The sequence below is a fragment of the Callithrix jacchus genome, chromosome 6 (genome assembly GCF_049354715.1).
Source record: "Callithrix jacchus isolate 240 chromosome 6, calJac240_pri, whole genome shotgun sequence".
Lineage (NCBI taxonomy): Eukaryota > Metazoa > Chordata > Mammalia > Primates > Cebidae > Callithrix > Callithrix jacchus.
The window spans coordinates 92,938,369-92,960,424 of record NC_133507.1 but is presented as its reverse complement, the minus strand read 5'-3'; the positions used below and the strand labels follow the sequence as shown (position 1 = coordinate 92,960,424).

At 36.9% G+C, this 22,056-nt stretch overlaps 1 protein-coding gene across 5 annotated transcripts in view; it reads left to right on the top strand.

Moving 5' to 3' along the window:
- THSD7B (thrombospondin type 1 domain containing 7B) overlaps positions 1 to 22,056 on the top strand; it is an 873,835-nt gene that overhangs the window by 799,427 nt on the left and 52,352 nt on the right. For all 5 annotated transcript variants that reach the window (XM_008998957.6, XM_035305018.3, XM_054257669.2 and 2 more), the window contains exons 18-20: positions 17,469 to 17,610; positions 19,035 to 19,150; positions 21,200 to 21,317. In XM_008998957.6, coding sequence (XP_008997205.4) covers positions 17,469 to 17,610; positions 19,035 to 19,150; positions 21,200 to 21,317 — 376 coding nt within the window. The remainder of the gene's footprint in view (positions 1 to 17,468; positions 17,611 to 19,034; positions 19,151 to 21,199; positions 21,318 to 22,056) is intronic.

The window sequence follows — 22,056 nt, the reverse complement described above, 5'->3', positions numbered from 1 at the left end:
TTTTGAACCCAGATGTGTGATCTATATTCTACTTTACCTGTGATTTTTATTTTATCTAATATGTGTTTCATGTCTGAGAAGAAAAGGTGAGATTTTTGCTTTGAATTCTAACATGTATTCATCTTCTAGGTTATCCTAGTAATCCTCTTTTGCATCGTTTTAATCCCCAAAATTGCTTATTTGGAAAAAGAATGTAAAAATGCACTTATTCCCATGGAACCTCACAGTATCAGTTGCCAGGGACCCTCTCCATAAAATAACACATCTGAAGAATCATACTGGGCAAAGTGATCTCTAGTTGAGTTTTGCACACTTCAGCTTTTTAAAATTTACATGTTTCTTTCCAAGTCTTTTATAATATCTTTTCCATTTTGGGTACAATATAACTATTACCTTAAAGAAATCTATGGAGAATATTATGCAAACAGTGGTTTCTTAAAGAAGTATGTGCTACATTTGGCTGTAGTAGATTTGTTATATCTCACTAGTATTTATTGGTTCTTAATATTTATTTGTAGGACTTTAAAAATTTCTTAATTATTAGATTTTTGTATGGTTGTAATAGTAGAAAAATAAAAACAATAATAATTCTGAAATTGTACATATAAGTCCTTTGGGTGTTTTGACCTTCAAATTAGTGAATCAGCACAACTTTTATAGAGAGCATCTTCTTACCTTCCCAGATTTAATTCACATTTCAATGAGGCCCCTGGAATAAAATGGACCTTCTCAATTTGGCTGCCTGTCTCGTTTTCCAGACACTAATTTCTATTTTGAGCGGCAAGTGCATAGTGATGCTGAGTAAACAATTGTGGAAAGTAAGTTTAAGATTTAGAAACAGCCTAAACATATCACATTCTTGTTTATTGGTCTCTCCTTTCATGTGTATGAAAGGAGACCTTGGCACTGGCACTTTGGGTGAGTAATTTAACCTCAATTCGTCTGGAAACTTGGAGTAATAGTGTACAACCCAGAGGGTAGTGTGAGGATTAATACATGTTACTTAACAGCGTCAGGCACATGAGTACAAAAATCAGTTATAAATATTGTATGTTTGACTAATATTAAGTACCTGGTATGTAACAGATATTACGGTAGACATCAGTGCTACAATGAAGAAACCTTATCCTCCAGGAATATACAGTCTACTGAGATATTCAGAAAACTACAAATCAATCTCAACAGCGCAGCAGTGTTAAAAGTAAAAAAAACGAGGGTATTAAAAAAGCATATATTGGCACATTTTCTAACCCCTGGGAGGATCATTGACATCTTTCAGAAGAGAATGTTTTTCTGGAAACCTGAGAGGTGAGTAAGGGTGCCTTAGGCCAAGTGGTGTAGGGGAGTGATGAGGAAAGAGGAAAAAAAAGAGAAAGAATATATCCTGTATGAGCAAGAGCCCAGAAAACCAAACAGACTAGTAAGGAAGGCCTAAGATCCAAGTCCCATGTGGGGGCCTCTATGTTGCCAGCCCCAAATATCCAACTGAGTAACACGAGCAGATCCAATGGCTTTGGCTAACCAGAGGGGCAAGGGGTTCTGTGTTCTTCAGTCGGGGAAGAAAGGAAAAGGTGAAGAGTGAAATCCCAAACACATTATAGGTGCATTGTTTTGCCCCTTCTCTTTGGTATGGTGGGGAGTGGGAATGGACAAGGCACAAATATTAAAACAGGAATGTCATAGAAGTGGCCCCTTTTACTTTTCTGGGGTCTAAAGAAATACCCAATACTCCTACTCTACTGGCAGAGACTGGAATCTTTGTCCTGGAAGTCTCATTCCAGACATCATTCTGGGTCTCCTCACAGACCAGGAGGCCTTGAGCAATTGATTGTTACTTTGGCTTGATGTCCTATTTGGCCCTTGAATGGCTGGGGCTTAGAATAAAGAAAGAGAAGTAAGCATTGCATGGGAAGGAAAAGGAGGAGGAGAAGGAGGAAAGGAAAGAAAGAGATGGTGAAAGAAAAGGAGAGAGGGAAACTGAGATTGAGATGAAGAGTTTCATTTGCCCTCAATTCAAATAGTAACTGCCACCTAAGGACCCTTTGGGTGGTATATAGATACATATGAATAAGGCTTGCTGCCTGTTTTTGAGGAGTGAACAGTTCACAAAAGATAATCCCAGTCTAGAAGCCTGGCTTGTCAGATTTAGAGTTGATTGGAAAGAGAAGTGCCAGATACATGTCTTAGTATAACAGGACTGACAAGAGCAGGGACAGAAGCTATGCCATCAAGATGATATAACGTTCCTGGTAACGCTTTGCTTATGTTATTCATTAGTTCTTCTAATATTGGTGTTCCAGTGCCATTTATAGTCCTCTCTTCTTAAAAATATTTCCAAAGAAACTCATTTACATAAAATTTGCACAACCAATTATTAAGTTTACCACATATGCTTACCTCTATGTCTAGGTCTTTTTCTGTTTATCTCTGTTTCATTATCTCTACACAGACTTTCCAAACACAAACACACACACACACACACACACACACACACACAACTATCTTTTCTGAAACATTTTGGTATATGTTGTAGGCATCATCCCTTTTATCCCTTAATATTGATAATTTAGTGTGTAATCCTACATATAGGGATATTCTCTAGCCAAATCACAACATGGCTTAAAAATTCAGCATCGACACAACACTTATAACTAACCTGTAGTCCATATTTGTAGTTCATATGGGTTTTGATCATGTCCTTTATGGTATTTCTATATTTTTGATTACAAGATCCAGACTGTATTTCATTTGAGGATCCTATCTCTTGAATCACTTTCTTTCTCTCTCAATGCTAAATAACTGACACTTTTGGAGAATTCAGCCTAGTATTTTGGATTGTACTTGGCCATTCTTCTTTCTTCATTCCCAAGCTCTAACGTTAATATAAACAGGTGACAGCCTCGATTTCTGTGACTGGATATGCCACACATCACTTATCTGTTCCAAAACCTTTGACTAGATTGTAAATATGCAACTTCATAACTTCTTAGTGTTATAATATACCAGACAGAAAAACTATGTGGGGATATCCCTGGCTATTATAAAATCTTCACCCAAACCACTTAGCTAAGCAAAAATCTACTGATATTTATGCATCATCCTAATTTCCTCTTTGCAGTAGGCCGGCAAAGTCTTACCAGGAACTTTATATCATCTTGATGATATCATAGCTTCTGCCCCTGCTGTTGTCAGTCCCATTATACCAAGACATGTATGTGGCACTTCTCCTTCTAATTAACTCTAAATCTTACAAGACAGGTCACTAGACTAGGAACATCTTGTGAACTGTGGGCTCCTTAAAGGCAGGTAGCAAGCCTTATTCATTGTTTTATTCCTAGCTTGACTCTCCTTCTTTAGCCTGTGGTTTATCTTGCTTTTCAATTAGCTTATAATCTGTAGTTCCTTGTGTCTGTTCCCTCTCTCTTTCCCCATCTCTAATTACCATTGTCCATACCAAATGCATTTCAAACTACAATTACTGCAATCACCATACGGCTTTGTGATAATATGTTTTTAAAACCAGTTACCCCGAATCAACATATTTCAAAAGCACCAGTGCTTTACAAGTATAATAGTTTCTGAGGAGCAAATTAGCCCTCCCAGATTAAAATCCTGGCTTAGACATCTACTATAAACTTGATATTTTTTTGAGCTTTAATTTCATCATCTGTAAAAACAAGGATATTAAAAGTTCACCTAGATCATTGAGAGGTTGAAGGGATCTGTGAGATAATAAACATGGAATGTTCAACACAGTTCTAAGTATGTATTGACTTTTTTTTTTTTTTTTTTTTTGAGATGGAGTCTTACTCTGTCACCAGGCTGCAGTGCAGTGGTGTGATTTTGGCTCACTAAAATCTCCACCTTCCAGGTTCGAGCGATCCTCCTGCCTCAGCCTCCTGAGTAGCTAGGACTATAGGCATGCGCCACCACGCCCAGCTAATTTTTGTACTTTTAGTAGAGACGGGGTTTCACCGTGTTGGCCAGGATGATCTTGATCTCTTGACCTTGTGATCCACCCATCTTGGCATCCCAAAGTACTGGGATTACAGGCATAAGCCACTAGGCCCAGCCTGTATTGACATTTTAAAAGTTTCCTGTTGCTATTAATCTGGGGATAGCCTAGCACCCAGAATATAGTTTCAGTTTCCCTCACTGTTATTCATTTATTTCTTAAAAGACCAGCAGAATCTGTAAGGAGCTATTCTTCTATGCCTAGATACGTATGCCTTGTTAAATTCCTCAAAATTAAGGTAAAATATAGGAAGAGACAGCTGTCACTGCAGAACCCCATAAATCCAAACCTCTGGCTCTTTTAACTGACTAGATTAGTTTATAGTTTTCAATTTCTGATCAGGTTTGCTATGATGTCATAGTAAACAGTCCTGTGTTTTATGCTGTCTTTGTACCTGTGTAAAATGGATTAAGGATAAGAGCATACTGTACTTGCAAAATCCATAACTCCCAGGAATTCAGGATACTTACATTCATTAATCTCATTAAACTCATTAAATATCTCAAACCCCTGGGGAGGATAAGTGATAAATGTTCTCTCTACTTGAGACAATTAAAAGGCCAGTCTGCCCTTGCAAAGCTTGTGTTGTCACTCACTAACACATACAGTCTGCTGAAATCTATATGTCGAGTATCTCTAAAGGACGTGAGCCTATTCCAGTTACTGGGAATCTCAACATTCAACAAGATCAAGTCCCAGCCTTTATGGAGCTTGCATTCTAGTGATGGGGAAAGATAAAATTTAAAACAAACAAAACACACCAAAAGTACCAAATTAATATATAGCATATGAGGTAGTGATAAATGATATGGAGAAGAAAAACTATTATAGGAAGATGAGGAGTAACATGGAGGAGTTGCTGATATTTTTACGTATCATGATCAGAGAAGGACTCTCTAATCAGGAAGACTTTGAGCAGTGGTGACCAGAAGCAAATAAAGCAGCAAGTCACGCAGATACTGGAGGAAGAGCATTTCAGGCAGAGGAAACAGCAAGAGCAAGGAAAAGCTTGGAGCTCTCCAAGGACAACACAGAGGCCAGATTGGTGAATGGATTGTAAGCAGGTAGTATAAGCAAGTGAATAGGCAGATTGTACAAGCAGTCCATGAGCATTCAGATGTAGTGCTGGACCAGATTGTGTAAAACTTTGTAGGCATAGAAATGGACTTGGTTTTCACTAAGTCAGGAAGCCATTTAAGGGTATGGAAAAGAGGAATTATATGATCTGACCTGCACCATTTTAAGAAGATAGTTCTGGCCCCAGAGGTCAACATAATCTATAGAATGGGAAGAGTGGAGTCAGTATGAGTTATTGTCGTAATCTAAGTGAAGACTGATAGTGACTCTGACCAGGGTAGAAATGGCACAAATGGTGAGAAGTAGATGGGTCGTGCATTCTACTTTGAAGACACAGCCGAAAGAATTTGCCCATGTTTGGGTTGTAAGATGTAAGAAAATAAAGGAGTCAAAGCTGACTCCAAACGTTTTGACCTTAGCTTCTAGATGGTTGGAGCTGCCATTAACAGAGATGGGAAAGATTAGATGAGGATGCTGGGAATGGGGATACCAAGAGTTGGTTACCATATGCACATAAACTGCAGAAACAATGGTTTGAGGGCATTTGTTTTCCAACTAGAACATGCATTAGAATCACCTAGAGGACTCATTAAAACAAGTCTGCTGAATCCAAACCCTAAGGTAGATTTTTCTTTTCTTTTTTTTCCCCCCCAGAGTTTTTGATTTAGAGGATCTAGAATGGGAAGGGATCCAATAATTTGTATTTCTAACAAGTTTCCAAGTGTTGTTGATGCTGCTGGTCCTGGGACCACGCTTGAAGAATGACTTTTCTAGTATTGAGAATATCCATGGAAGGCATGGCTGGGGCACAAAAGCACCAGGGCATTAGTAACAGAGGGTTGAAGTATAGGTACTGGAATGCTTTCTGCACCTGGACTGCCTGAGTACCCTCGTCGGTTCTACTTTCTTCTACCTCATGGCCAATATTGATGCGTGTTTGCCCATGGTGGGTAACAGTTTTTGAGTTTTGATTCTACTTCACATTCTGTTACAAAGAACCCTGTGAAAGGGAATATTCTAAATACATGAAGAGTTAACTCAGACACTGGCTTTTGCTTCTTCTCTATTAAGTAATTTATCTAGATAGACTGCAGACACCAGCCTAACTCCATACCCATTTTTATGGGAAGAGAGAAGCCTAAGAAATTAGTTTGTGTGACAAGTTTACATCTAAGAATCACAATTTTGCTTTAGATGTCATATAATTGAAAGCAAATGTGAGTTTTCTAGGTACAAACTTAGTTTGACAATTGTATTGTTCTGAAATTAATTCTGGCATTTAAAAAAGAAAATTGTTTCTACTTATAGAGATATACTCTAGAGAGAACAATAGAGTGAACACCCACCTCTTTTTAAAAGTTTTAGCTTATAGCAAAACACACACAAAAAAGACAAGCAAACTTTTATAATGACACGGGTTTGCAATAATGATCATAACAATCTATGTAATGGAAAAATTCATTTGATAAGAATTTATCATTACATTAGTGGCCTTTAATCATTTTTGACCATGGTCTACTATAAAAAATACATTTTACATTATGAAAAGCACACACATCATTGTTTACCTATAGATATTATGAATATGTATTATAAAAGTTTTTGAAATAATTTTACTCTGAGTATAAGACAGATGTTTACTATGCTATGCCCTGTTGATTTTAATATTGCTGGCTTTTACCACTAAATTGAGAACCAAGATGGCATAATTAAAAACATGGACTCACAGGGCTGATAGGGTTGGAATCTTGGCACTGCTTCTAACTGTGTGATCTTGATGAAATTGCTTAACCTCTCCTTGTCATCAGTAAAATGGGAATAATAATATATCTACCTCATAAGGCAGTTATAAGGATGAAATGAGTTAAAGAATTTAGAATGATGACTGACATATAGTAAGCACTATAGAAGTTTTAGCTATTAATATTATTTTCACAACTTAATATGTAATGGCTTGAAGTTTGAAAAAAAAACCACCCCACTTATTTGGATGACTAAGACTAACCTCACCCACCTGCCACTTTACCTTCCAACACATCAAAAAATTAGTAAATTAATTTTCTCCGAGGCAACATTAGTAAGTTCTTTTGTTTTGCATGGAGGATGAAATAGCTCCATTTCCTTTTAAATCCCTAGTATGTTCTTTTAAAGTGTAATTGTAAGTCTTTTGGGGAGACAAGGTATGATCGCTTGAAAATTCAGACTATAAAAAAAATTATTCCTGAGATGATGTTTTATCCATTGGTGTGGTGTCTTGCATTTAATGTATTTTCAAAAACTATTTGCTTAAATTAGTGTAAATCTTTATAGAAAAATTTTGAAGGAGACCAAGTTATTCATATACATAATAAATTAATAATTTTCTAATTTACAATGATTTCACCTTCGTGTGTCTTAAGTCTGTAATTCAAATTGTGTTACATGAAATGCTAAATTGAAACATAAAAGTTTTTGACTCTTCAAGTCACCATGTATGGTGTAGTAGTTATAGACAATTTGTCAAAACATATAGCACCAAATTATAATGGTTCAAATGCAATGTAATTTTGCTGATCACCTGTAAAACAATCCAAATTGAGTTTTCCAGTTGTGGAAAGGGCAATCTGTTCCATGCAGTCACTCTGAGGCCCAAGCCCATAGTGGGTCTGCCATTTTCAAGCTTGACTTCCAAAGTAATTCTGGATATCACTCTTCCACATCTCCAGAAGGAGCAAAGAGCCTGGAGAATGAGAAGTGGGATCTGGGGTCAGGAGTAAAAGTATCACATAGGGCCTCCCACTTACCTGTCATTTGTCAGAACTCAGTAACATGGTCACACTTAACTGCAAAGAAGGCTGGGATGTGTGATCCAGTCTTGTGCTAACAAAGAAAAAAGAAAATAAATTTTAATAACAAACTGCAGACTCTGCCACCATCATTAAGTTCTATTGCAAAAAATCCTTGTTTAGCACTATTTAAGTCCATGCTTTCTCATTGTATTTGACTAGGAACCCTGTTTTCCTCTCTTGGCACCTCTTAATGCACTATGGAAAACAACACACTTTGGAAAAGACTGTCATCAGGAAACTATCAAATCTCATAATGAAAAAATAATCTTACATTTTCCAAGAACAGTGAAAGAAAGATTGTTTTAAGTCTTTAAAAATTGATTAGGACACAGATGCAGAATACATATAAACTATATTTTTATATAAAATAAACTATATATTTAACAAATATACAGTTAAGTCATTATCAGCCGAATACCCTGTGACAGTCACCCATGAGACAGAACCTTACCAGCTCCATGGAAGGAAGAGCTTCACAACTTCCTCCTAATTATAACTTCCCCGCTTCCCTCAAAAGTAAATTCTGCCCAGATGTCTATGACAGTCTTTTCCTTACTTCTCCATATAGGTCTAAAACCAGAGTGGTTCAAACATGATCACTTAGTTCTATCTGTCTTTAGATGTGTCTTTAAATCTCTTTTAACCTAGCTCCCCTTCCCCTTGCTTTTTTACCCGCTTCCTAGTAATTTATTGGTGAGGAAACAGGCCACCTGTCCTGTAAACATTTTCAGTCTGTCTTTTGTGAATTGCATCTCCACGGTGAGGTTTAACATGTTCCTTTATCCTTGAGTTTCCCAAAAATTGGAAGATGGATATCAAAATGTCATTGGTCTTTGACAAGACTTAGAAAGTGAGCTGTTTGCCAGGAAGCACATAATGTAAAGGTATCACTTTTTGTGAGTTTGGCTGTCGTTGATGGTCAATGACTAGACCCTTTGCTGTTTAGAGAATGCAAAATAGCAATGTTCAATTTCTATCATGCTTCCTCATTTGTTTGTGGAACTATGTCTATTAAAATAATTTTTGCTTCAACTGCTATTTAATTACTGAATAATCCATTTTGTATCGAGGAGGCAAGAAAAATTCATATGAACTTTTTATTTTCCGGGTTTCAAAATGGGAAGTTTTCTTAGCAACTTTCATCATATGTGGCTTTTTTGTATTATTATGAAATCACAGATTTAAACAAATTCAATGTGTTTTAATCTTACGGTATCATCTGTAATAACTCTCAGATTATCCTAGTGAGAGTCTTTTAAACTGTGTCCTGTAAACACTTGAATAAAGACTGCGGTGGTCCTCATTAGCTTCTGTGCTGTATACGTCAGGATGTTTCAGGCTCATCTTGGGCATTTCCTTGGCCAGACTTGGAATCGGTTATTTCTCTATGAAGTCCTTAATTGTTTTAGTGGAAATGCCTCTTCAGAGCCACAGTAAGAGCTTTAGGAGTGCTTACTGCTACTTGATTCCACTATTGCTAGGTACTTCAGTAGGCAGAATGTTGAAATATATGTTATTATTTTGAAGACAAAATATAAAAGTGGGTTTATACTAATGTTTCAGATTGTAATTCAGAACCATAGGAATTCACTTGAGTTCTGTCTTACATTTGTATCTCATTTTTTTCATACTAGGAATCATCAAGGACACTAAAGTTTATAACAGAAATAGAATATATTATAATCACGTTTGCTTTATTCCACATAAAAGAAAACATTCTCAGAATAATAATTCTATACTGCCACCAACATGAGTATTTGAAACATTAATATTTTTCATGTAAGTTCTCATTTTTTCACATTTTCATTTTATCTATGTCTTCAGGGCATGGAGCTCTTACCTAAGTTCCACCTGTGAAGTAGCTCATTGCAAATCTCTACTTTGAAGTCTTTCCAGTCATTGGGATATATGTCTAAAACTCAGTCTCCAGGGAATTCCTAAGACAGGGCTCATGGAAATATTATTTTGAGTTCTTACATGTTATGAACAGTATATCTATTTAAAACATTTTTTAATTGACACATAATTGTATATATTTGTGAGGTACGGTGTGATGTTTCGATAGATGTACACATTGTGTGATGATTAAATCAGGGTCTTTAGCATATCCATCACTTCATACATTAATTCTTTGTGATGAGAACAATCAGAATCCTCTCTTTTAGCTATTTTTAAAAATGCAATACAACATTGTTAACCATAATCACCCTACTGTGTACTGGAACACCAGAACTAACTCCTCTTACTTAAGTGCAGCTTTGTACCCATTGACCAATTTCGCCCCACTTTGCTCTCTCCCCTACCTTCCACAGCTTCTGGCAACCACAATTCTACTCTCTACTTCTATGACATCAACCTTTTTAGAGTCCACACGTAAGTGAAATCATGCCATATTTGTTTTTCTGTACCTGGTTCGTTTCACTTAACCTAATGTCCTCTAGGTTCATTCAAGTTGCTGCAGAAAACCAAGATGTCATTTTTTGTGGCTGAATAGTATTCCATTGTGTATATCACATTTTCTTTGTCCCTTCATACACTGACGGACACTTAGGTTCACTCCATATCTTGCCCATCATAAATACTGTGGCCATCAACATGTAAGTGAAGATGTCTCTTCAACATAACTGATTTCATTTCCTTGGATTTCATTTCTCACTACTACACAGTAGTGGGATTGCTGAATCATGTGGCAGTTTTATTTTTTAGTTTTTGAGGAAACTTCATACTGTTTTCCATAGTGACTGTACTAATTTACATTCCTACCTAAAGAGTGTGAGTTCCTCTTTCTCCCCATCCTTGCCCAGCATGGTTATTTTTTGTCTTTTTGATTATAGTCATTTTAATTGGAATGAGGTGTATCTCATTTTGGTTTTGATTTGCATTTCCCTGATGATTAGCAATACTGAACATTTTTTTTTTCATTTATCTGTTGGACATTTGTATGTCTTATTTTGAGAAATATCTATTCTGGTCTTTTGCCCATTTATCTTTTGTCTTTATAATTGAAAGTGAGCCCTGCTGGATATTACATCTTTGGATCATCTTTTTTTTTCTTTGTGTGTATATATTGTATTTCTACATTTTCTTCTTGCATAAAATTTTCCTGTCAAAAAGTCTAATCATGTGTTTAATTATATATGGGAGGTTTTTCTAATTCTTATGCTGTGCTTTTATATCTGGGGTCATTTCTTAAGTGACTTTTAACTCATTTGGAAACAGTAGTTTGTATCTGTTTTGTATGCATTTCTCTCTGCTGCACTGCCTAATCTGTGGGGATGTTACTCTGCCCTTTTTTCCTTTGCGTTAGAATATCCTTTCATGGAATTAAAATTTTATCTCTTTTTTTCTTTACTTTTCTATGGAATTGGTTTCTGTGAACTTTTGAAAGGGAGTATGGTTGAGGATTGTTTTCTCCTCATTTGATTTCACGGCTCCAACTCTCTCTCTGTCTCTCTCTCTCTCTTGCATACACACGTGGTTAAAAACAAAGCAGCCAAGCCTGTAATCCCAGCACTTTGGCAGGCCGAGGCGGGTGGATCACGAGGTCAAGAGATCGAGACCATCCTGGTCAACATGGTGAAACCCCATCTCTACTCAAAATACAAAAAATAATTAGCTGGGCATGGTGGCGCACGCCTGTAATCCCAGCTACTCGGGAGGCTGAGGCAGGAGAATTGCCTGAACCCAGGAGGCGGAGGTTGCGGTGAGCCGAGATTGCGCCATTGCACTCTAGCCTGGGTAACAAGAGCAAAACTCTGTCTCAAAAAAAAAAAAAAAAAAAAAAAAAAAAAGCAGCTTACTTTGTGAGATTTAATGTTTTCCATTTCCTTCCTCGCGTTGCTTCCTGATCCTTTCTTTTTCCTCATTGCTGTTTGCCTTATTTGCTCAGTTGGCTAATTCTTCCCGCCTGTTTCTGTTTAGCAGCATGGTAGGGGAGAGGAGGAGATTGTCCTGGAAGGGAGCTCTGGCTTGTTAATGTCGGGCATTCCATGGATCCAGACTGTGTCAGCTTCCAAGACTTCTCCATAAACCCCTTATATTCACCTGATCTTGAAGTATGCAAACTTCTCCAGGTCTCAGTTTTACTTCCTTGTTTTGATTGTCTTGGGTCATCAGATGCCCATTTTTACCTTCTGCTCTCTTCTGTCAGATGCTGATATTACACAGGTCCAGTGCTTCCGTTGTTGGTCCCACCTGCTTGTGGTTTGGGATTTGTGGCGATGGGTTGTTAGTTAATTGTACTAAGCATATGGTCTGTGTGTTCTTGGTTTTTCTGTCCTTGTTGCACTGTGTTGTGCAAAGATCTTGTCTCTACTTCTGTGACCTTCTCCTAAGAGTCTCTGAGAACTGTGTTAAACATGTGAACCATGAGAACAAATGGACTCAGGGAGAGGAGCATCACACACTGGGGGCAGTTGGGGGAGGTAAGGGAGGGACAGCGGCTGGGTGGGGAGTGGGGAGGGAAAACGTGGGGAGAAATGCTGGATATAGTATACACCTAAAGTAAAATAAAATTAAATTTTAAAAAATGTGAAGCATGAGTAAGAATTCTTCAGACCCAGATTTTTCTCTTCTATAGATTTTTCCATTACTTGTCAGCTTTCAAGAATCAGGGCTTAATTTCATTACGCATTTCTTCAGAAAGCATTGCAAAAGTTTTTTTTGTGAACTTTTTACTCATTTTTCCAAATAAGAAAACTAAAGTTCTAGAAGTATAGATCCATTTTAGCCTCAAGAAAAGACAGAGAGAGAAAAACAGCAAAGCTACTGACAGTAGCTAATCAGCTATCCAAGGGAGAGACCATCCAAAATTATCAGTTAGACCCTGAAACAGAATAAAGGCATTGGGTTTCTAGATCTAATGGAAGCTTACAAAGCCAGGCCTTGGAGTCATGCCCATCCCAGACAAGAAATTTATGGGGTGACTTAAATTCACAAATAATTGGATTTATCACAGGTTTAAATTATTAATAGTTCAATGAAAATGAGACAAATACCAAGTCATACCTCTTTGTTCAGATGTATTTAAAATGTCTTATCTGAATTATCTGTCATCTTTTATATGAGTAAATTAAAACTCAGTTTTGTATATTTTTATTAATTTAATGATGGATTCTATTATTCTAGAAATGCCATCTAGATTTTATAGGAAATGTAATGAGAAAAGGGAAAAGATTATATTCTTTTCATCAGACAAACATACCTATGGGAAACTGTATCATTCAGACAATATGATCATAATCCAGGGTTGACCATTTGTCTGCTAATGGTAACTTACAAAAATGCAGTCACATTACCTGGGAAGAACCAAATTATTACACATAACAAACATTTATTATTTGTATGCTCTATGCCAGATACAGTACAAGGCACAGAATGTCTAAGAAAATTAAGACATTGACTCTCAAATTGACCATATGAAGGAATGCAGACATGTGGCAGAAATGTTTACTAGATGAGATAAATCCATTTATTGTGGGTCCAAACAAGTCAGTGGAGGCTCACAGAAAGGACATCTGATTTCATCTTGAGGGATGTGAATACAAGTATTTAAGTCAGTCAAAAGGCCTTGCTTCAGATAACAAAATGTGTGAAGGCATACTGTCATAAGGCAAGATTGAACTTTAAGGTATGTGCTGCTTTACAAAAATGGTAAATTGGAAAATCTAGTATCATGAAGGGGTTTCTGTACTAGACACTAACTGGTTCTAATTGGATCATCTTCTTCCCTAGCAAATAAACATTAGCTATATAACCTTTTTTTTTAATAAAACTGGTCCAAAGTTGACATTTGGTTAGTTATCCACACATAATTTTCCCACTTTTATGTGCAGAAAATTGACAATATGTCTTTATATAATTACTCTAGAGAAGAGAAGATCCAGGCTTGTATTTGAGAAGTTTTGATCCAATAAAGAAATCTTCCAGATAGATATAAATATCCTTTTTCTTCTCTCTTTTTTTTCTTTATTCTCTTCCTTCTCCATCTCTTTTGTGGATAATTCATTATTTTATGGACTTTCTATAAGCAGCTAATAGAGAGAAAGAAATAAGAATAAGAACACTAATATTAAACTTTCTATGAATAGCTAATAGAAAAAATAAGGAGAAACAGTAATCTATCTCTTGTTAGCAGCCCTAGGAGAATTTTTATAAAGTGAAGTGTGAAAATATTGCCTGAGATGAAGTTGTGGATGTGGATTTCAGTCACCCATGCAATTCCCTTTGCCTGTTTCTTTGGATAGAAACTTAGTAGGGGAGTAAGAAGCAGTGTTGGTTTTCTTTATATTAATTTCTAATTATCTATAATAATATGACATGAACTGGATTAGCCCCAAGAGGATATTTTAGAACTATATACAGCAGACTTATTCACAGATGAACTGTGAGATCTGAGAAAGAAAGTTCTTAAATCTTATCAAATTTCACCCCATCCCCTTTCTTCTTTCTCATCTAGCTTCAGATGAGGAACTAAGGTTTAGAGTATATAAGTGAATTGTTCAACTTTACATAGTAATTTGATTGATGTGGGTATGTTTTATTTCCTCTTTTACTTGATAGCTTAGACTAAGCAGGTACATAAGTCTTTATATGTATTTGCTTGTTTCAGACATTAATTGATTAAAGATAGAAATGCAGGAGAGCACTAATCAGAAGTATCTTGGTAGATACTTTTTTTGTTGTTAATTGACAAATCATTTGTTATTCTCCCACATGAGAGCAAGCATTCAAATTAATTGGTAAAATAGTAATAAATTATTGGTAAGCATTTAGCATGGAATTCATGTGCAGATAATTAAGAATAATTGCTTGGTTTCATGGGCCCTTCTTGATTATCTAGAGACAATTTGATTCAATTAAGTATAAAATTACTTAATAAGTACTGACAGATCCAAACACAAAATCACATGGATAGTGAATGTGTTTCAATGGTCCAAACTTTTACAATTAGAAGAAAAATTTGTGGCATGCTTTTTGCATATTTTATAGGAATCCAGACTAATAATTTTGATTCATATCCAAGACTCCATGTGCAGGTTGTGTTCTTTACTGCTATATCTGAAAGGGTAATAGGAATAAAAAATAAATAAAATATCTCACATACAGAAATACAGATTTTATTATCTTAATCCAGAGACTTTTATTTCTCCCATGACTTAAGAATCTAAGGGCCTTGTTATATTTTGGGGTCTGGGATTGCATGTTATGAACATATTTAATGGTATTTTTGAAAAACCGCTACATATAATTGATACCAAGATTTTTAGGGAGTGACATGAGAAGTAGAATCCATGATCCAACATGCCTTCAAAAAAAGTAAGAGGCAGGACGATGAAGAAGCAGAATGGCGATATAAAGGAAGGTAGCACATGAGGATATATGTATGTATATGTGTTTAGAAGCGGTTCTATATAGAATTTTCTAAGCATCGGTGGAAGTTTGCTCAAAAAGCAAGAGAACATGGTATTGAGGGAATGTATTCTCTCTCCGGGGCCACAAGGGGACGTAGTTTTAAGGGCAAACACCATATTTTCTCCCCCTCCCGTCCGTCTTCATCTGGGAATTTTTTTTTTTTTTTTTTTAGTTGACAAATTTTCTTTACTTATGCTTGTTTCCACATGATTGTAAAAACGCAAACAATGCCAGTGGCCACTTTGGTAAAGACACACAGTGTTCAAACCTAAGAAGGATTGCATCCTTTGGACAGGTTTTATTCCCGGGATATCGCGCCCCTTGGCCATGACAGCAGCTACTGCTTCACATAACAGCATATGCCACATGTTCACCTTCAATATTTTTCCAGTCTATCTTTCTGCACACAATATCAATTGGAAATTTAACGTTTTATGTTAAAACGTCATGGGCGCGTGAAGAAACTAAAAGTCAATCACTCCAGTGGAAGTTCTAAGGAACTCCTTTCATTGGCCAGGGGTCTTAGAGAAGGCAGGGGTTCGTTCCAGGTTAAAAGTCCCCTTCTCACTTTGGGAGGCCGAGGCGGGTGGATCACGAGGTCAAGAGATTGAGACCATCCTGGTCAACATGGTGAAACCCCGTCTCTACTAAAGATACAAATAATTAGCTGGGAATGGTGGCGCGTGCCTGTAATCCCAGCTACTCGGGAGGCTGAGGCAGGAGAATTGCCTGAACCCAGGAGGCGGAGGTTGCGGTGAGCTGAGATCGCGCCATTGCACTCCAGCCTGGGTAACAAGAGCGAAACTCCGTCTCAAAAAAAAAGTCCCCTTCTTCCACACCCCTTTGGACTCCATGTTTGGGTCCCCTTCCCCAAACGCTCTCTCGTGGAAGCTACTTTTCCTCTCCTAAACTCTATCTCACTCTCTTAATTCCCTTCCACTCAGTGTGGAAGCTGTGTTTCCTCTCCTGGATTCCTTCTTTCTGGATTCTCTCAGTGTAAGAGGAGATTTCCTTCTCTGGTTTTCCCACTCTGGGAACCCTTATCACTCAGTGTGAGAGCGGCTTTTCTTTCTCTCACTCAGTGTGAGAGTTAGCTGTTTCTCTCTCCTCCTTTTTTTCTCTCTGCTTTAAATAAATCACTTTCTACAACCCTTCTTGAGTCGAGCATTTACTGCGCTCTGCACCGTGGTCCCCTCTCTCATTCTTGAGAGGGCAGGAGACCAAGGACCTGGAGAAAGATCCTCTCAGGGGAGCTGAGAGCACCCTGAACCCCTGAATCCCAATATTACAGTATTATTGGAGAAAAGACTGTGCGAGGAGTAAGGCTTGATTACTGTTCTGAAAAAGGTGAATAGGATTTGGAAGACAATGAAAAGAAGATTGTTCAAGTAGGAGGAGCTTGAAGGTCCACTGTGGGTAGACCAGCTGGGTGAAATCTGGCAGGCCCATTGACCTGGGTCAAGAGTATTATTGGAGCTAAGGCTATACAGGAGGACATGTGGACCCATGGGTATCATGATATTTGCAGGCTATCTTTGGAGTTTACATTTTCACATTAATTTTGCCAGAAGGGTAGTAGTATGTAGCTATTTATGCTCTATGGACCAAAGGCATTCCCAAATAAAAAGAAATTTCTACTATATTGGCAGTATTGATTTTATAATTCCCTTTTTATATCTGTGTGTTCTAGGGTTTAACAAATAATTTTTTCATTAAAATTTTCTGTGTGATTATTTTTATTAGACTAGACTCTCCGAGGTCACAGGGGTATATCTTCCTTTTTAAAAAAAAATGCATTTAAACATTCAAAATGTATGAGTCTCTTACTTTGTTGCAGACTATTTGAGAGTACAGCGTGAGTTTAAATGATAGAAATATTCTCCATATGCTTCATTACATATGGGAGATAGAAATGTAGCCTTCAAGGTAACACAGGAAAAGCAAAATAGCTGTCAGGTGGAAAAAAATTATAATAAATCACATAATGGTTTCATTTTCTAAGTAATATGTTTAACTCTCTATATAATCTGTTCCCTGTAGTTGTTTTATATGTGCCTACTTATACGTGCATATATTACATAATTTATCAAATAACTTGCTCACAGTTAACTTTTCCTACTCTTTGATTATAATAGTCATGCGACCCCCACACAATGCAAAGAAGGACTCGCCACCTGCTAAGATCCTCACTGAGCTCAAGGACTTGTGCTGAAGACTCACAGGTGCAGCCCTGCCTCCTTAATGAAAATTGCTTCCAGTTCCAGTACAATGTAACAGGTACAGTTGCAATCCATGACCTTGTCGTTTTCCCTGAACACTAACTGATAAGAGAATTTTTTTGTGTGTTTTCCTTCTCAGGATTAATGATAGAGAGTAGAATGTGTGAGTGTGTTGCATAAAAGACTGAGGACTTGGTGTTTCTAGTATCCCCTCACAGAAAGATATGCCCACTCTTGGCATAAAGAATCAGCAAGGCCATATAAAATATCTGTAGTAACAGATGCTTAGAAAGATTTGGCAACATTTCAGCAAAATGTTGATTTAAGCCATGATAAACTGAAAAAACAAAAAATAGTAGCAGAGAAGAGCTTACCATTGATAGAAAAATGTAATCATACTGTTATGGGATTTAGCTCTTTCATTGCTTTTATTATTTCAGAAATCTGCACCTGTGATGTACTTTCTGTATAGGTCTGAATAAGAATTAATGCTAGGATTGACTGGTCAGGGATGTTTTCAAGGCACTGGGAATTACACCAGCCTAGCTTGTTCAGCCACTGCTCAGGATTATTCCAGGTACCATAGTACTCAGTGTCTAAAACCAGAAGACTATTATAGTTACAATGATCTGCTACTTGCCATTCCCTGCAGCAGCAGACATTCAAAAATGCTACAAAATGTGGAACCATGTTAAATCACAGCATCGAATTCAATACTGACAACCAAACCACCACATGCCTGCAGAGGCAAAGCAATTGCCTTTTCTGAAAGAAAAAAAAAATTCCTCACTGCAGCCACGTTGGCTCTGCTGAGATTCCTTTTGTGAAAAACTTCATAGTGACTTCCATGAGGCTGTCTTATTGTCTTCATGGGTGAAGATGACCTGGTATATTTGTCTTTTTTCTTTAAAGAAAAGATCCTTTATTTTTATAGTAATGTTTCAGAAATACAATAGAATTTACTCTGTTGGAAGAGCATATTGTGAAAGACTGATTTTACTATACATGGGTCTGCTATTCCTGTTAAACTATCAGATCATCCACTAAATAGGAAAATTTTCCTTGAAGAGTTTTTATATGATCAAGGGTCTTCCTTTCTACTAACACAAAAACTAATAGTTGTTTAAAAATCAAATTAACTATGAGATAATTTATTCTAATTCTTCACTGTCTAGTTTGTAATTTGCCTAGCCATTATTTCTCATGATAGAATAATTTGAAAAAATACAGTTTCTGTAACAGTCCATACAGTTTTATGTGTTGCCACCTCTTTCTTGGCAGGTAATTCATTTTTCTCTTGTATTTAGTTTTTTGTTTGTTTTGCAATAAAAGCATTGCACGGTGCTTTCCAAAGCTACCCGGATATGATTTAAGGATTATGTGTGGACTGTCCTTCACCAATGCAGATAATCAAAGATCTGTTGTATTTTGCTCACATGGCCATAATTTTGAAACTCAGTGTGGGTGATCCTATGCCTGTAGAGTGGAGCACATGCCAGCTGAGTGAAAATGCACCCTGTGGTCAAGGTGTCAGGACCCGCCTGCTAAGCTGTGTGCGCAGTGATGGCAAGCCAGTCAGCATGGACCAATGTGAGCAGGTAATGTGTTTATATTCGTACCTCACATCCAAGGCTTTGTTTTTCTTAATATTGGTCTGCAATTCCATGATGTCCAATATAGATAACAGACTGATTTCTTCTCATCTCAGCTTAGGTTCAGTTAGAGTAAAGGGTGCTGGTATAGTACAGTTACAGCTCACTAGTTTGAATTTAGTCAAAATGACTGGGAAAGGTCATTTTTGTAGTAGATAAGTGTGTTTGTTAAAATATATGTTTTTATTACTTATAAAAATTTATTTAACTGTACTTGTTTCCCAAACTTGGGTGACTTTAATATTTAAATATGACTGTGTATTGGACAGGTGATTCATTTACATATGTGATAATACTGTCCCTTGCATAGAAGATGAACATGGACACTTGCCATTACAGAATCATGTTAGTTTGCTTAAGCAGATAATATTTGGATAAATAGCAGAGATTTTTCTTTTCAACCTACATTCAAATGCATCCCTACTAAATTTCAAATTAATGGGTTCTGAATTTTTGTAATTTTATTGCCCTCTTTTTTTTTCTCTGTTCCAAACTATATGTAGTTCAGACAAAAGCTATAGTGAGACCTATTCCATAGAACTTGGCATTTTCTTCCAAACATATAAATGAAAAACATTATGGGGTTAGTTTAAATAAAGATGCTATCACACGTCAAGAACCACTGAAACAATCTTCGGATAAATTGGAAAAAGGGGGCCAATTAACTCACATTTCCCCAGAAACTTCTTTAACAAACTGGAAAAATGAAAATTGGTGGCTTTTTTATTAAGAAAGGTGGAATGCATAAGTGGAAATTAAAACAAAACAAACCTCTGTCATCTATACTGACTTCACTCTGTTAAGTATTGTCACAACAGACTGACACTTCACCAACACTGAGAACAGAACATCTGAAATGGTTTTACATTTGGTCAAATTCTGAAACTTACTGGTACAGGGCAGAATGCTATATATCATGATTTATTTTAACATTTATTTTATTTAATCAGCCTTTGAAGAAGTTGTCTGCTTCAGACAAAAAAGAAATCATTAATCTACAACTCCCAATAGGTGAACATTGTTTACTTACTGTATGTAACAAATATTTTCTTTTGATACAAAAGATATAATCTGTTTATTAACAGAAAGTCGGTTTCTCTGATTTCCAAATGGCATATGCCCAATAAATATGTAAAGAATAACAGTTTGAAGAAGTATCAGTCCTGACTAGAATATCCATATATCTCAGATGGATTATAGATGTCATTATGATAATACCCACTTTACCCACTTGGCAAGTCATAGTACTATAATCATTCATTTTACCTTGGTGAAGATATTGCTAACATAAAACACATGTTGAATGTCAAAGTTTTCCAAATAAGCGCACAAATAGTGTGTTATTCCTAGAGCAGAATTTTCTATTATTTTTCCTGTGTTTCTCAGGCACTTTATTCTTTCTCTAATACCTCTTTTACCTTGGCTGTTAGAAAATCTGTATATTTTACTGAGATCCTGGTTTCAGAGAGGATAAGAAAAAAACAAACTGTCATCAACTTGACCCATCATTATGACCATGATTGTGTCTTTAGCCCAGGCTTTTTTATGCACTTCAGATGGGTTGCTGATTGTATTTTAATCCCCATATTATTTATTTTCTAGCCTAGCTTGCCTTCTATGTTGGCCCTCTATGTACTTTTGGCCTGTTTAGAAGTACAAAGTTCCTGAGTTTGGCATTGAAGTGTCTTTCTGGTTCCTTGCTGACTGAGCAACAGGACAGATCTCTGTGTAATGAGACACCTCTGCTTTCCTGGCAGTCTAATGGAGTTTAGGATTTTATAAAAGGAAATTTGGGATGACAACCTTTTATTTGGTAGTTCAAGGACAATCATTTTCTGTGATTGTCACCAATTTATAGAAGAAAGGATGTATTTCCCCACCAAACTATGGAAAGGTTATTATCACAGAGTAAAGGAGAGTCTTTCCCATGAAAGAACGGTGATTTGACAGAAGAGTGATTTCTTCAATAAAGTTGTATTTCATTTCTATTTGCAGCATAATTTGGAGAAGCCCCAGAGAATGAGCATTCCCTGCTTGGTGGAATGTGTGGTCAATTGTCAGCTCTCAGGGTGGACGGCTTGGACAGAGTGTTCACAGACCTGCGGCCATGGAGGTATTGGTTTCCCCATGTTTCCTACTCACTAGTTTAGGTTTCTAAGTATCTTTCAGTATGCCATAGCTTGATAAATGGCGTAAGCTGTGGGGTCCAGCTGAAAGCAACATGAAACTGGCCTCTAGGGGAAGAAAAATAGACCCTGGCCTCATATCAGTCCAGGAGTGTGAGGCAGAGGTTGCAGAGTGGACCAGATAACAGTGGCAGACTTCAGAGAGGCTAATGAACCTGTGGGACAGTGTTTATTCTGAAGTTATAAGCTCAACAAATTGAAAAACATGTTGCCCTCAGTGGTTTTTGGAAAAAGTAGCATGTATTATTTAAGTAAAGCTGTCTACTGTGCCACATAACCCCCCAAAGCACACCCTAGGCTGAACATAGTAGGTGAGACTGGCTTTTCACCCACATAAAGAGAGGGCATTATGCTTCAAAATGTGAAACAAGGACACAAGGTCATAGAGGTTCTGCCACTTTAACAGGACCAAGTTATTCTGGATGGTGATATCACTTGGCTCTGTGGAGGTTTTATGAACTGGGTTGGAAGAAGCATACCTCTCTTACATATATATTAGACAAAATTCCCCCTATGTTTCAAACTCATTGGAAGATGGCAGGGAAGGAAGTGCGTTATCTGGGTAGTCAGTCAGTCACGTCTCAGCAATATGTTACATTATAAAGGAAAGGACTATGAATCTTTGGGGAACAAATAGAAATCATTGCTACATAATCCAGAATCCCA